General features: G+C 41.9%; 1 protein-coding gene across 1 annotated transcript in view; it reads right to left on the bottom strand.

The window, feature by feature from the left end:
- Positions 1-16,700, bottom strand: part of LOC111865391 (protein furry) — a 284,199-nt gene that overhangs the window by 181,975 nt on the left and 85,524 nt on the right. The window contains exon 25 of the mRNA XM_023853369.2: positions 2,511-2,671. Within this exon, the coding sequence (XP_023709137.1) occupies positions 2,511-2,671 (161 nt within the window). The remainder of the gene's footprint in view (positions 1-2,510; positions 2,672-16,700) is intronic.

Here is a 16,700-nt window from a genome sequence, read left to right as displayed (position 1 = left end):
TTTGTTAACGTTTAGTTTGCGCCTGCTGAAGTAGCATGATGGTAAACAAGAGTAATAAGCAGTGAGAGTGGGCTGTTAAGTGTACTCTGATGCCGCAGTTAAGGCAAGAGTAAAGTAACTGACAGATGTGGTCACAGGTTGTATGTTTTGGGGCCCACGGCTTCTATTAACTTCTAATTGTTGTATTCTGTTTTATTGTGTTTCTCTTATTAAATTAATTTATGATTGTGAAATTGTCTTGTCGATTGGAAGTGTCTCCCTGCTGTGGCTTGGAGTCCCTACTACATCTAGGGAGCATTGTGAACATAACATGAGAGCCCCTGACGTTGCGCCGCTCCTGTCTTGGACGTAAGAAGTGCTAGATATCAGGAAGGAGACGGTGCAGTAAAGAGGGTATCGCGTGGTCAGCGCAACAGATCCCCACGGCCGTTAATTTCGGTTTTCCAGACCGGAACCGCTACTTCTCACTTCAAGTAGCTCCTCAATTATCCTCACGAGGCTGAATGGACCCCGTTCCAGACCCATTACTTCTCAGAAAACCTGGTAGCGCCGGGAATCGAAGCCGGGACCTCTGGATTTGTAGCCAGGAACTCTGACCGCTACACACAGAGACAGCCCTTCTTCTACATTTCGTATTATGCTCTACGGTCTCTTTTTCCATCAGAATTAATCTGGATCATATAGACAGTCCGTAGAACTCCCTGAATGGATGATCAGTCTCTTCGCAAGACCGCTAACTACATAGGAAAACGCAGACACAGAAGAAACGTAGACAGACATCCATGGCTCGAGTGGGATTCAAACCCACGATCGCAGTGTTAGAACAGGCGAAGACATTTCATGCCGTAGATCGCGTGGCCACTGATATCGTCACTATCCTCTTAGTTGTTTTTTTTTTAGTGTCTTTGAGTGGGGTGAGACTGAGTCCAATTGTTACGTCGGCCAGCATAGGCTGATAGATGATGATGAGTGTGGAGCAGTAGGTGAAATTAGAATTGTCAGGGGAAACCGAAATACTCTGAGAAAATCTACCCCAACGCCACTTTGTTCACTACAAATCCAGCATGACTGGACCTGGGCTCGAACCCGGGCCGCCGCAGTGGGAAGCCGGCGACTAACCGCCTGAGATATGGCACGGCCCACTATCCCTCTAACTACACCAAATAACAATGAGATTGGATTGTGAGACCGTGTTATGAAATGTAAGAGGCATACACGATTACGCACGAGAGAGGCGAGTGATTCATAATTTTGATAGGAACGGAATGAAAAGAAAATACTACCTGGAAGATCCTGGCATAGATGGATATTAAGAAAATTGGATGTGAGGGTACGGACCGAATTCTACTGGTTAAGGACAGTGGCGGGCTTTTGCGAACCTTCGAGACGCACAGAAGACGAGAAATCTGCTGACGAGTTCTGCGACTATCAGCTTCTCAAGTAGGACTCTGTTCCATGAAGTGAGTGAGTCAGTACAGATTACGAACTTCTTCAATATAAAATCTTCCCCATTCTACGGATATTTCCTCTCACTTGCATTCAAACGTGCTGCTCTTGTATACCTGCCTACTCATATTTAAACAGATGCTAACGATTCTTCAAAAAGGGAGCAAACATGTATTTGAATTGCGCTGTCGATTTTAAGCATACAGTGAAGAATGCCGTCTTTCTGGGATGTGGCGCCGTGAACACCTCAAATCCTATATATTAAGCATACAGTGTTTGAGAACACTAATGGTTCAGAGAAGGCATGCAGCAGTAATGTTCATACTGACAAAACGTCTCGGTGCCCGGAAAGTCAATTCTGAAAACGACCCAAGTTCCCGAACTCTTGAGTTTATGGGAAGGACAATGCAAACAAAATCTTATTCAGAAATATCAGATAATGCGAAGAGATGTCTCCGCATACATGTTAGTAAAAATGTCAGCAATTCTGACGTTCTTCGCGTTGATGTGTTCAACAATAGCGGCTCCCACTTCCATTCTTTGATATGTAAGATTCGAAATGGGCAATGGACTTACCCATGCCTCCTTCTGCTGACAATGGACCTACTGCTCCAAAGAGTCGCTTATCTGAATGGAAGATTCGGAATGGGCAATGGACTTACCTATGTCTCCTTCTGCTGACAATGGACCTACTGCTCTAAAGAATCGCTTATCCGAATGGGCAATGGACTTACCCATGTCTCCTTCTGCTGGCAATGGACCTACTGCTCCAAAGAGTCGCTTATCTGAATGGAAGATTCGGAATGGGCAATGGACTTACCTATGTCTCCTTCTGCTGACAATGGACCTACTGCTCCAAAGAGTCGCTTATCTGAATGGAAGATTCGGAATGGGCAATGGACTTACCTATGTCTCCTTCTGCTGACAATGGACCTACTGCTCCAAAGAGTCGCTTATCTGAATGGAAGATTCGGAATGGGCAATGGACTTACCTATGTCTCCTTCTGCTGACAATGGACCTACTGCTCTAAAGAATCGCTTATCCGAATGGGCAATGGACTTACCAATGTCTCCTTCCGCTGGCAACGGACCTACTGCTCCAAAGAACCGCTTATCTAACACCTGAAGTAGCTGAAGAGCAGTTTCATGTACTAAGGTTCTTGGACAACCTGTATTCATCAGCGTCACGTTGATCACCGCAGTGTAATGGTCACATGGATATTCCCTGTAAAGCAAAACACGCAGTGTCATTCTTAACACCGGTACAAATCACAAGCAACGTATTTTTAAAAACACTGACAAATCACAGATATAACTTCCGCTTATCCCTTCATTAAACAAATCAGCTTAAGAGGAATCATAAACTTTTAAATCGTTCAATGCCAAACAACATGTCAATCAAAAATCAGTGTTTGTTGAAGTGCAAAGTTATACCCGTGACATTACGAGCGTTTTTCTACTAATTACATCAACGTTTTGTGAAGGAAAAAAGAACTCCACGTCGATATTTCAGCCGGTCTCCAACTGTCAGTCTCAAATCACGCAGGTCGCAGTTAATCTTCGGTCTAAAGGCGGAATAGCCGGGGAAGTGGGGTAGCTTCTGGGGTGGAAAAAAATCCGTGGGCTTACCTCGTGGAAGATCACTTACTTTTACATAACAATCCCAAAATTTTGTAAATTTTAATCTTTAGGTTTTTAGATAGGACACAGACAGATAAAACGAACTGTTAGATAGTCGCTTTTATTCCACGATATAGCGATGTATCAATTTCATTTCTGTATTGGTGTGAAACTCTGTCTCTGACATTAAGGGAGGAACATAGACTGAGGGGGACTGAGAGCAGGGTGTTAAGGAGAATATTTGGACCGAAGAGGGATCAAGTGACAGGAGATTGGAGAAAACTGCATAATGAGGAGCTTCATAACTTTTGCTCTTCTCCAAGTATAATTAGAATGATCAAGTCAACGAGGATGAGGTGGGCAGGGCATGTAGCATGAATGGGGGAGAAGAGAAATTCATATAGGATATTTGTGGGAAAGCCAGAAGGAAAGTGACCACTGTGAAGACAAAGGCGTAGGTGGGTGGACAATATTAAAATGGATCTTACAGAGACAGGATGGAATGGTACTGATTGGATTGATCTGGTTCAGGATATGGACCAGTGGATGGCTCTTGTGAGCACGGTAATGAACCTTCGGGTTCCATAAAATACTGGGAAATTCTTGAGTAGCTGCAGATTTGGCTTCTTCTCAAGAAGGGCTCAGCTCCATAAGTAAGTAAGTAAATCAATTTCATCAGAAATATCTTCTCGCTTTCCTGTTGGCGTTCTCAAGTATTTGACCTCTGTAATATCATTTTTAAGTAAATTAATATTTATTCGTGAATAGTGATTTTTATGTTACGTTGACAAGACATGAAAATACACATAATTCTGAGCGTGTCTGTTTAAATCAACATCCTTAGGTAACTGAGTACTCTGTCTTCAGACGTCTAAGCTGTGACAGGGCTAAAAAGATATTAACAGACCACTATCTCTTGTGGTTTCTGTGTTCTGCTTTATATTCATCTTCGACCAACAAACTAACACCATCAGCAAATATTACAGTTCGTTATCTACACGGTTTACATAGAAAATATACGCCAAGTGCGTGACACAATAATTGTAACAAAAAATGGCACAGATGTTCCGAGACTACGTTCTAGACAGAAAACTCCACCTCTTTTGAAAGGAATATAATAATTATCTATTACGATTTACACAGGATGACGCAACAACCATCAGTGAAAGACAGAGCTATTTTAATCTTCTGAAGCCCCAAGACTATACACATAATATTTACAAACCCAGCTCCTACCTCTCAGAAAACACAGTCTCCACTACAAAGACAAATAGTTTAAGTTTATTTAGGAAGGTAAAGTAGTCCATGCCGGTCACGGTAGCCGAGCGGTCTAAGGCATGCACTGTCTTCGCTCGCTCGGAAGCCGGGATCGTGGGTTCGAATCCCACTCAAGGCATGGATGTTTGTGTGCGCTTTTCTGTGTCTGTGTACAGGTAGAGGCCTTGCGACGAGCTGATCACCCGCCCAAGGAGTCCTACCCTATGTGTAAGATATAGAAAAACCGAAGTGAACGGAGAAGTTCATGGAGGTAGACCTAGGCCCACTGGGGCTGTAGTGCCAAGGAAAAAAAAAAAAAGTAGTCCATGCATTTAACTGATTAAGCACTACGCCATGAAGTCGTAGGCGGGAGTGGATGTCTAGACCCACGTTTTATTGACCTCGGAACTAGCTGGAGGTGAGTGGTCAGCTTCACGCACCGGTCGCTTTACCCCCGGGGAAAGAGCTAACATTACCAATTGGATAGGAAGTTAGGTGGACCCCAGAGCCGGTCTGGACGACATGGAGAAGAGAAAATTCTTGACCCTACCGGGACTCGAACTCCGACCCCTTGGTCGTGCAGCCCGTAGACAGTCACCATATCGACTACGCTAAACCAGACTCCCGTTGCTTCTTCTGAGAATCATACGGAACCCGTACATTCCGTATGCATCATGAAGAGTTTTATTAACGGCTATTAGTACGACTTATAGTTAACCGCTGTACTTTAATTCAATGCAATTAGTCTTTCCTCATTCGGTCGAACTTTACGGAAAAACTGACAGACAATGGCAATAATACAGATCTGGATTTAAATCAGTATTAATAGGAAATGTTTCAGACAAACGTTTGCCTGCGGAAACATTTCTACAGGTTTCGTGCAGACACACCGCAATTATCCAAAGTAGATTTCTGGGTAGACCAAAGTTAGTTAGAATGCAGAGCAACACAACTCTGCCAGGAAAGGGATTGGTTACGAATTTAACAACCGGACTACAAACCCCGATATAGACAGGACACTTTGTGTTCATCGACGCTTCCAGACACGTTCTGGTTATCCTGCCTCTTGAGGTACTATGCTACAAGCATAAATGTCGCTGGTTCGATTCCAGATTTGATAATTGCATTTTTCTATTGATCTAATCCTTCCAGCCGCACTATGGCCCTGCGGTTGACAGCCTCTGACATGAGTATCAGGAATCTTCCTAGGTGTAAAAGGCGGCCGGCAGGAAAGGCTGCCAATCTCACCGCCATCTGTGAGCCGAATGTCCAGAAAATGTGGGAGCCTCGACGTCTAACAAGACTATGGGTCTCCACGGCCTGTTACAGGGGTAACTTTACCTATAAATAGAAACAGTTAACACTTTCACGGAGTTTCATGGAGGTAGGCCTAAGCCCAAAAATTGGGGCTGTAGCGCCACAGGAAAAAAAAAAACACTTTCACGAGGGCAAAGCACCAAAAGCATGGAGTTGATCACATACCTCCATCCAGAGTCGAGGCAAAGAATGAATGGAGCTTTATACCTAGTCGGGGGTTGGAAAAGGAACGATGAATTAGAGAAGATTTTTATTTTGAATTGGAGGCCAATTTCTGTTCAATATGCACTACAGAGTTCAATTAATATGCGCTCTCCCGAATTTTTTTAATCGGGAAAACGTATAACGCGATTATGACTAAAATGAGAAAACTTGCATATTAATTAGTTGAAATGAGCGACACAAATGAGTATGGCCATTCTAGAAGATACGCGAAAATGTGTTTACACTGGTTTCAATTTTTCTAATTTAATGCCTCATTCAGTGTAAAGTGTATCAAGAATGATGCAAGGAAAATGCATGTAAATAAGGTAACACCACGACAGTGAAATGCTGTGATGCAAAACAAATAAGATCGCTTCTGTTCACGAACTAAATTTCACTTCAGCAGAACTGCCGCTACACAATTTAATACCTCTCCTTATAATGGGAGGAAATCTTATAAGCGAAAAGTGTGTGGACTGAATAAGTCTAAAAGAGTTTCTAGATAAACAAATATGATCCTACAAATACTTTCATTAAAATCATGCTGTGGTTTACATGTAAATTTATTATTTAAGCCGTCAGACGCCATGTTAATGATATATAGGTCTATATTCGCATGGTTCTGAACATCAATGTGAACCAAGTTTGCTCGTTAAAAAAGCATTCTCTTTCTCCTTTCTTCAATTTCTATATTTCATATGACTCCAGTTTCGTACACGTAAAAGAAAAAGTTGGCCGGTCTAAGGCATGTACTGTCTTCGCTCGCTTGGAAACCGGGATCGTGGGTTCGAATCCCACACAGGGCATGGGTGTTCAGTTTGTGTGTGTGCGTTTTTCTGTGTTTGTGTACAGGTAGAGACCTTGCGACGAGCTGATCACCCGCCCAAGGAGTCCTACCGAATGTGTAAGATCCAGAAAAACCGAAGTGAACGGAGAAGTTCATGGAGGTAGGCCTAGGCACACTGGGGCAGTACTGCCGAGGAAAAAGAAAATAATAATAATACAGCCGGTCACGGTAGCCGAGCGGTCTAAGGCATGAACTGTCTTCGCTCGCTCGGAAGTATGGATCGTGAGTTCGAGTCCCATACAAGGCATTAGCGGGTAGAGAGTGTCGCGTGGTGAGCGCAAAGGATCCCCACGGCCGTCAATCTCCGTTTTCTAGACCGAAACCGCTATAAAAGTCAATTACGCTATGTTAACACTTGCTATTAAGTGGAAAATATGAATATCATATTTACATTTCAATCTAAACCAAAATGCATGCTGGACAGTTCATTAATTAAGGTAAAATGTAAACAGAACACTGACACTTGAACCACTCACCACATAAAGTGAATATCACAGTCAACGCATTCAACTTCCATGTTTATTAACTTGCTTATGGTTGTGAAGTAACCCGTACTGAATGCGGACTCCGCGTCAAAGTGACAGGGAATGTTACTAAACTCAAGGCTTGCACTCATGACAGCCTCCTGCCACAAAGCCAATACCGAGAGGGTTAAGTGCAATTCGAAATATTTGTGTAATCAACCTAACGTCTCACATTTAGAAGTTAATGGTTGCATTCCCGTCGTATTAACCAAATGTAGACAAAAGTACATATCCCACTCAAACGCAATTTTTATTGTAAAATGATTAAAAACAATTAAAAGGTTAACTGTTTCGGCGATTTTAATTCACCATCATCAGGCCTCTATATCATGAACGTGGAGAGTAAGCTATTAGATGTCCCTTCTGTAATCATGTGATAAAGACATAAAAACACTAATAAATACGATGTAAAGTACAAATTCTGGGGCAGGTTCGAGGAAATGTTATGATAAAACTCCTTCGATGAGCCCACCGTGAATAACAACAGCAACAACAACATTTATAACTGCACGTGTGTTAGATGTAAGAATTACAAATATAAATCACTCCGTCCAATGTGACCTGTAAGTTTATTACTGCATGAAAAACTTAACACCCTTACATGTTTCGGTCTCTGTGACCATCTTCGGAGGGCAAACATCACTACAAATAGGAAACCACCTTCACATAAGTTGTTTAGACGTAAAGTACGTACACGTATATGCTACAGTGCATATTACACAAAATAGAACATTTCACAAACACAGCAGTTTCCTGGGAATGTAAAGTTTTTAAAAATTATTTAAAATTTATTGATGCTAATTAAAAATTTTGCATTGTCAGTAATTAAAATTCATAAACCATGCAGGCTCGTGTTCGTCCTCCCATCGTCCCTTGTGCCACCTGTCTATCTTGATGTAGAGGTTCTTTATATCTTCCAGGGTTTGCTCGTGGCTGCTGTGCATCAAGAAATTTTAAATGATTTTTAAAAACTTTACATTCCCAGGAAACTGCTGTGTTTGTGAAATGTTCTATTTTGTGTACTATGCATTGTAACTTATAAGTGTACGTACTTTACGTCTAAACAACTTATGTGAAGGTGGTTTCCTATTTGTAGTGATGTTTGCCCTCTGAAGATGGTCCGCAGAGACCAAAACATGTAAGGGTGTTAAGTTTTCATGTAGTGAAAAACTTACAGGTCACATTGGACGGAGTGATTTATATCTGTGACTGTTAGTGTGACGGACCAGAATGAAACAAATAAAAAAAAGTAAGAATTGTAAGAGATAAATTGATTTACGCCATATTTAATTCTTTATTAAAGCAAAGGCAATTTATATACACTACATTTTCTGAGTCAAATTCAATATTTAATACCATCTCACTTTGGTCTTCTGAATTCTCTACAAAAAGTGAACTTACGATAGGAATACTTTTCATTCGATTTGGAAAAATGTCTGTAACTCTATTTCAAACTCTACAGATAACATGGAAGGCATAATTATAAAAATGTTGTGTTTACATGTTAGACAAACATTCTACAGCCAAGTTAACCCTCTTGTTCGTATTTTAACGTGCTATATATAAATTAGATAAAAACAGCGTGTTTGTGGCCCCACAGAACGATATAGGACAAAATCACAATATAAAAAGTAAAAAAAAGTAAAGCTATCCCTGTAACAGGCAATGGAGTCCCACAGGGTTGTGAGACGTTGAGGGTCCCACATTGTCTAGACAATCAGCTCACAGATTGCGGTGAGGTTGTCGGCCTCATTCACCGGTCGCTCTTTACCTCCCGGAAGATTCCTGGTACTCATTTCTGTTAGAGGTTGAGTCGACCACAGGGCCATAGTGCGGCTGGAAGGATTAGGCCAATTGAAAAATCCATTCACCTCTTCGAGAATGGAACCCGCGACCTTCCGGCATGTAATACAGTGCCTCAATCAACTACCCTACCGCGTGCCACAATCAAAACATAAGTAAATAAAACTGATTCTAAAAAGGATCAAATTATTTGATAATTATAGAAATAAATGGAAATTCCATTTGCGAACAACTTCATAACAGATGAAATTTAGACAATGCTCGTATAAAACACTTCAGAATCTTTTATTTTTTCAGTCTATCTAAAAATTTAAAATATATAAAATTATAATTTTACTTGTCAGACAGGGGAGTTATCTAATCGTGAGGGAAGACCACAGGGTTTATACTAAGAATGGGGACACAACAAAAGGATATTGCTATACTGATGGTCAACGCAGTAACAAACTATGGTAGATAGAATTACATTGATTTCGATTTGCTGAGAGGGAATAAATGCTCTCTTACCACCCATAACGATAATTATAAACAAAAAACAAACTCCGTGACCTGTAATCCGCAAGCGAACTATACCGACCGAGCGACCGCCGCTTGTCGGCGAAGTTAGTGGAAACTTTTGCAGGTAGAGGGTGTCACGTGGTTAGCGCAACAGTTCCCTACGGCGGTTAATCTCGGTTTCCTTGAAATAGCTCCTCAATTATCCTCACGAGACTGAGTGAACCCTGTTCTAGGCCCACTACTTCTAAGAAAATCTGGTAGTGCCGGGAAATGAACCTGGGACATCTGGATCTGTAGCCACGAACTCTAGCCACTAGACCACAGAGGCGGTGTAACAATAATTATAGCCAAAATAATATCGTGAATAATGATAAGACCTTTATTTTCAAGAATCTTAATTACTGGGTTAAATCGGGAATGTAATCAAGGCTCCTCAGAATGAGAAATAAAGAAATATGAGATGGGGAGACAATGCAGTATGCTCCAGAGATGCCAAATTGATCAGTTTTAAATGAAAATCTTGAACGGACAAATCCACCACAGGAGAAGCAAGTTTAGTTGGGTCAGCGACAGTAAAATGGGTCTCGAAGAAATACGGCAGCGACAGGGCGCAGGTGAACATAAAAGGTTCTAGTGGTGGGGTCTGTCGACACGTTATGAAGCTTCGTGCTCCATAAAGGTGGGAGACTTCATCAGATGGAAAGGCTACCGGCTTCAAAGGATCCTGAACTGCGATGTTAATTAGCTGATTAATAAACGTATAAAAGGACCCATATCAGCATGAAGTAGGTCTTGGTTAATGAATCATGGGCCTATATTCAACAACGCTTCAAGGGAAACACCCAGATATTGCATGAAGTAACAGATAAAATGAAAAGAGGTTCATCAGAAAAATGAGAGTTCAACCAGAATTCACTAAGAACATTAATGATTTTTTTAATTAAGTTCCTAAATAACGTAAGAAGACGACTCTCGAAAAGGAAGAAAAACCATCGTCTGCACATGACAAGGAATAGAAATTCATCATCTGCACTGTGAACTGAGCGTCTTAGATTGAACGCCAAGGGGATTCAGTTTGTAGCCCATAGACTCCTCCCTCTATTCATTAGAATATTTATTTAAAACACGGGCATAACCGTTCTGTTTCGAGAAATTTCATAAACTGAAAGTCATCTTAATTTTCTTACCGTCAATACGGAAGTATAAAACCGATAAACTACAGAGACCGGCAGGAAATTCAGTACGTACGAGATAAAGAAATGGGGGAGAAGAAGAATGCATATAGGATATTGGTGGGAAAGCCAGAAGGAAAGAGACCACTAGAAAGACCAAGGCGTAGGTGGGTGGACAATATTAAAATTAATCTTAGAGAGATATGATGGGATGGTATGGATTGGATTGATCTGACTGATGACAGGAACCAGTGGAGGGCTCTTGTGAACATGGCAATCCATAAAATGCTGGGACATTCTTGAGTAGCTGCAGATTTGCCTTCTCCTCAAGAAGGGCTTAGCTCCGTAAGTAACTGACAAAAATAATCGCAGTAGTCAGAAATGCCTCATTTTTCAACATAAACGTCCTGCTTCTGTTGTGTTTGGTGCAACAGAAATTGACTTCGTCAGAATGTGACGTTTTTGTGTTGTCTTCAGCGCGGCTTCTCCCAACATATTCACCGTCACTGATGCTTCTCTTGTCCCTTTGCCGACTTATTTCGCAAACAGTAAGAATTATCAAGAGCCGGTCACGGTAGCCCAGCGGTCTACGGCATGCACTGTCTTCGCTCGCTCGGAAGCCGAGATCATGGGTTCGAATCCCACACAAGGCATGGATTTTTGGTGTGTGTATGCGTTTATTCTGTGTTTGTGTTGTCCTGTGTTTAGGTAGAGGCCTTGTGACGAGCTGATCACCCGCCCAAGGAGTCCTACTGTCTGTAAAAATGATCAATAAAACTGATAAATCAGCCCTGTTCCACAGTTGAAGTGAGAGAGAGAAAAAAAGAAAGAATAGTGGAGAAACTATTTTGGAATTGAGACAAGTTTCAGTAACTTATTTTTAAAATGTGTGCCTTCGGACTGAAACGAGGGCCCCTAAGCAGGAAAGGGCTACGTGACAGTAGCAGGGAATAAAGTACAGAAAACTCTCGCTAATCCAGAGTAAGTGGGGGAGGAAGCCTTGCGGATTAAGCGGTAATCCGGATTATTGAATGAAAGATGTCTGTAATAAGTAAAAGGTATTCTCCTCTGCTTAACTAATTAAGCACTATGCCATGAAGGCGTATGGGGGAGTGGATGCATAGATCCACGTTTTCTTGACCTCGGCACTGGCTGGAGGTGAGTGGCCAGCTTCAGCACCGGTCTCTTTACCTCTGGGAGAGCCCCCGGTACCCGTTGGATAGGAGGTTGGGTGGACCCCAGAGCCGGTGTGGACGATTTGGAGAGAAGAAAATTCTTGACTTTGCCGGGACTCGAACTCCGACCCCTCCGTCGTCCAGCCCGTAGCCAGTCGCTATACCGACTACACTAACCCGGCTCCTTCTGATATAAGTAGTGCTCATAAAATAAATAAGGAATATCACTGTAGACTCTTTATTTTAAAACTATAAACAGACAAAACATTTATTCATTGATAGAAGAGTGGGAAGTTGAATTTGTTTTTTAACTCAATGATGCAGGTTTGAAAAAACTGTCTCAAGTTTTGTCTCAACAGACAAATGACTCATCTGCCTTCCTAAATGTCATATGTCTTTTAAAGTATGTTCTCAACTGTGAACAGCATTTTTAATTTTTCATTATTACAATCCGGATTATCCGACATACGGATTAAATGTAACCGGATTACCGAGGGTTTACTGTACTGTATTATTTCCATTTATCAGTCATTCTTATTGTTGGATTTGAGGTTCTGACACCGGTGGTTACGAAGAGTCATATCTTCCGGGATATAATGCCGTGTAGTCCGTTGACGGTCAACTGACGTTGCAGAGCCTACCATCTGCTTTCACGCTTCTTTCTTGTTCGGCTTGATCTCTGACCTTCAAGATGGAGACGACATGTTCATCCGAAACGTCAGTTGACTTTCAACGGACTACATGGCGTCATATATCCGAAGATAGAACTCTCCATGTTTATTGTTACTAAAAAACTTCACTACTGTGATATGACATATATCTTTATTATCAATTAGACTAGAAACCTGTAGCAGAAAACGAACAGAAATACTGTTTGACGTCAGCAACCTGGTGACATTAATTACCGTGCAGTCTTTACGAACAGGCACACAGCAAAACAAGGCAAATCAAGTTACGACACTACAACAAGTACAAATGCGAAACTGATTTGTTCAACTTGAAGGCTTCATTCAAATTCACTATTATAACTGTTCTACCGGCAATCTTAAACATACAGCGTAATTTGGGGGATGATGTATTTTGAGAACTGTTCCAAGGAAACGCGATATCAGCTAAATGCAACACAGAGTGTTCTTACTGAAACGAATGAGTGAAAATAGATCAGTGCAAAGCTCTTAGTAATAACCTACTCTTTTATAATTGACGTTAAATTAACACTCGGTTGTTTATACTTGAAGGCAAAAGGTAAATTTATCGCTGGGCTTAAAATTATTAAACACCAAGCCATGAAAGCTTATGTGACAGTGGAGGTACAGCTCCACCGTTCTTGATATCGGCATAAGATAGGAGTGATGATCATCACGCCACGGCCGCTTTATCCCCGGAGAAACAGTAGTCATTGGATAGGTTGGGCGGGCCGCTGTGCCGGTCTGGACGTTATAGAGAAGATAAAAATATCCTACCCCTACAGGGAATCGAACCACGATTCCTTGGACATCCAGGACATAGCCTAGTCGCTATACCAATTGGGCTGTCCGGCTCCCCATTGATCACAGTTTACTTAAAATTCCACACCAACAGGAACATATTGTGACATGTTGCGAAATCCGAGCCCCCCCCCGCACCAGCAGTGACGCGGCGGGTGAGTCAGCGCTCCCCTCCCTCCCCTCAGCGGTAACTGAGCGCTCTCGTAATACGCGAGTAATCACCCCGCAATGCGCAACAAGCGGTGACGTCACGAGCGGAGCCGAAGAGAGCCGAGCGGAACCGAAGATAGCCGAGCCCCGTAACCTGGCAACTACGCAATGCTAATCAACAGCGGTGATGTCACGCTAGCAACAGCGTCCTATGCTATACGCCACGTCACACTAGCAACAGCGCAAGGCTATATAAGCAGACTCCACAGCAGTGTGATGATGAGTTGAAACATAGCAGCCTGCGAGTGTGCGATAATTAAGAAGTCAGCGAGCGGAAGACGTATTGTGTGCTTTCAAGACATAGTGAGTGCTGTAGTACAGTTGTACTCGAAGTGTGTAATTCAGGGAGACTTGTATAGCTCCCGCGTTAGTAGTACGTGAAGACAAGTGAAGACGGTGTTAAGAGATTTTATTGTAGGGTTTGTAAACTGTGGAAACCCGTAACGTTGTGATAATTAAGTGTAGCCGATAGTTGTAGATTGTTCAATAAACCAGTTAACGATCTCTACGGCGTATTCGGTAACGAAACACGTTACAATATTAAAGTTGTCAAATGTTAATTTACGTGAAGGGAGAAGTATCTGGGTCCCGTGGAAGATAAATTGGGCCAGTAGGCCTGAAGTAAAAAGGTAAGAAAACACACTGATGTGAATATATCCAATTCAGTAAAACGTCACGAAAAAAAAAAACACCGTGGCCTTTACTTCGCAAGCGACCTATACCGACCGAGCGATCGCCGCTTGTCGGCGAAGTTAGTGCCAACCTTTGCGGATAGAGGGTATCACGTGGTCAGCGCAACGGATCACCACGGCCGTTAACCTCGGTTTTCTAGACCGGAATCCAGTTATATCTTCAACCCTATTCCAGACGTGTCTATATCTCTGTTGCATTCTTTATCTCGTATAACTAGTTTCTACAGCAAAATTTAACTTCATGACGTTGGAGGTCGCTGTTATGTCATTCGCAAGACAACTTTGCGTTTTCGCTTAAGTGACTGTGAGACCCTTATCAAAGCGACGGGCCCGCAAACATTTGAAAGAAAGCACGACTCTGGCCAGTGTACACGGCTTGGCATGCCTCTCTGCAGTTTCATAAGATGTAGGAAGAGGATGTTCATGCTGCGGTTTCTTTGACAACACGTCAGGGAAGCGTAGAGGAGAGAGAGGGAGGGTAACAGCGAAGCGTAAGGAATGTAACGAGTGATGTTTGTTTTGCAGTCAATAGAAGCAATATACACAATCTTTAGTTACGAGGAATGGAAGTATTTCATTCTTGGGATCAACAAGCTTCCTGTTTATAAAATCTCAGACCAGAATACGTTTCTATTTCCTCTTCTTTATTATCTGAGTTTGGCTATTCTCGATAGATTCGCATAAATGATATTCGATCATGGACAAAACATTTATTTCTCGACATATCCTCCACCAACATTGATACGTTTGTCCCATCGCTTTACCAGTGCGTCGAAACCCGCAAAATAGAAGTCTTTTGGCTGTTGTCACAGCCATTTCCGGCGTTGTCGTTCATCATCTGTGACTTTCGAAGGTCGTTAAGGGAATTTCTCGACCCAAATGTGAACCGCTTTACGCGACAAACACTTCCCACCATAAAAGGAAAAGATTTTTATGAACATCTTCTACACTAAGTCCTTTTGCCCCCACAAAACGCATACAACAGAACGCTTCTCTTCTGTAGTATAATCAAGTACGGTCGCCATTTTGACTACTGAAACCAGTCTCTGAACATGGGCATGTGAGTCTCCTACCTAGACTGCCATGAAGGTGGACTGTGCTGCTACCTAGTGATACATATAAAAAAAACCTAATACGCCCATTACATCTGTTTTGCTTTACTGACTCTCCCTCGTACATAGCACTTGTAAATAAACTTGATATATTGCATCATTTGGTCCAGACTTGGAATGAGATCAAAGCTGTTCACTGTTTCGGCTGTTACGTAATTATAAAAACGTAACACGCATGGAACTTTTCTGTTTGTACGTTAAGATTAAAACAAAAGAAGGAAATCACGCGCACGATAAAGGTGTAAACCAGATCTTGCTTCACAGGTTCTGACATGTTTAGCGCACCACAGGCCCACCTTGACTCTTGTTCCTAGGAAATGTTTGCATATCTAAAAATAGATGACATTTACTTCTTTTCTATTTTATACCGTGAAAAACAGCTTTTTCACCATCAATGACAGACTCTGAATACATTTTCACGAAGATCAGTCCACCAACTGATTCTGAAACTATCATTCTATAGCTAATTCCTGTTCCGGTAAACATAGACACCGGGAATCATTGTGCTTCTGGACATATCTATCGCCCTGTTTTACTTACGACACAAAAATGTTTCGGAGACTGGATTCTGTGTCCGTCTTCAGGTGGAACCTACTCGGTTGTGCCCAATCGATAGTTATTCCCTATCTCCGGACCTTCTAGTTCTTAGGGACTACTGTTATTATTCACTCGGCTATTTATTATAAAACAGAATGTCCCTACATCGCATTCTTCGGATTTCAATACCAGGCCCATAACACCGACTTCGTAAGTGTAAAACGAAAGAGCCAATTAACAAGGCGGTTCAATTTGTTTCAAGGAAAGCACAATTAGTAGTACCCCCATGATATTTTATAAACTTGAGTTGTAAAAGACTGAGACTCCTTTTTAAAGCTCAAAATGAAACCGTGGCAGGAATGTGACTGCAATGTTATTACTCCTTTTCCAGCGACACTGTCATTACGGGTCAAGACACCGAGAAATAAAGAAACGAGAAAGCAAGGGAAAAACGCAGGTTATTGAGTGCAAAAGTGACTTCACTTCCAATCTGAATTTTCCAAAAAAAAACAAGGATTTGCCTATTTTGTTGTTATCTATAAGAATGTGCTTAGTAAAGAAGCTGTCCCTCAGACGTAAATATTTGTGTTCAAGAACTGGCTTGCAGTATCGATCTATCGACGTCCATTCATTCTCTTAAAGAGAAGCAGTAACTCGGATGTCCCATGAGAATTATGAAGTGTAAGATCAATGCAGGTATTTACTGCATGGTATTCTAGCTTATGGGATTCCCCACGGCTTATATCTCTCATGCCGAACAATGAAACATTCCGGTGGCGTGTCCAGAAACAAAAAATAA

Source organism: Cryptotermes secundus, unplaced genomic scaffold (assembly GCF_002891405.2).
Source record: "Cryptotermes secundus unplaced genomic scaffold, Csec_1.0 scaffold295, whole genome shotgun sequence".
Taxonomy (NCBI): domain Eukaryota; kingdom Metazoa; phylum Arthropoda; class Insecta; order Blattodea; family Kalotermitidae; genus Cryptotermes; species Cryptotermes secundus.
The sequence above is the reverse complement of the archived record's forward strand: the minus strand, read 5'-3'. Positions and strand labels throughout refer to the sequence as shown.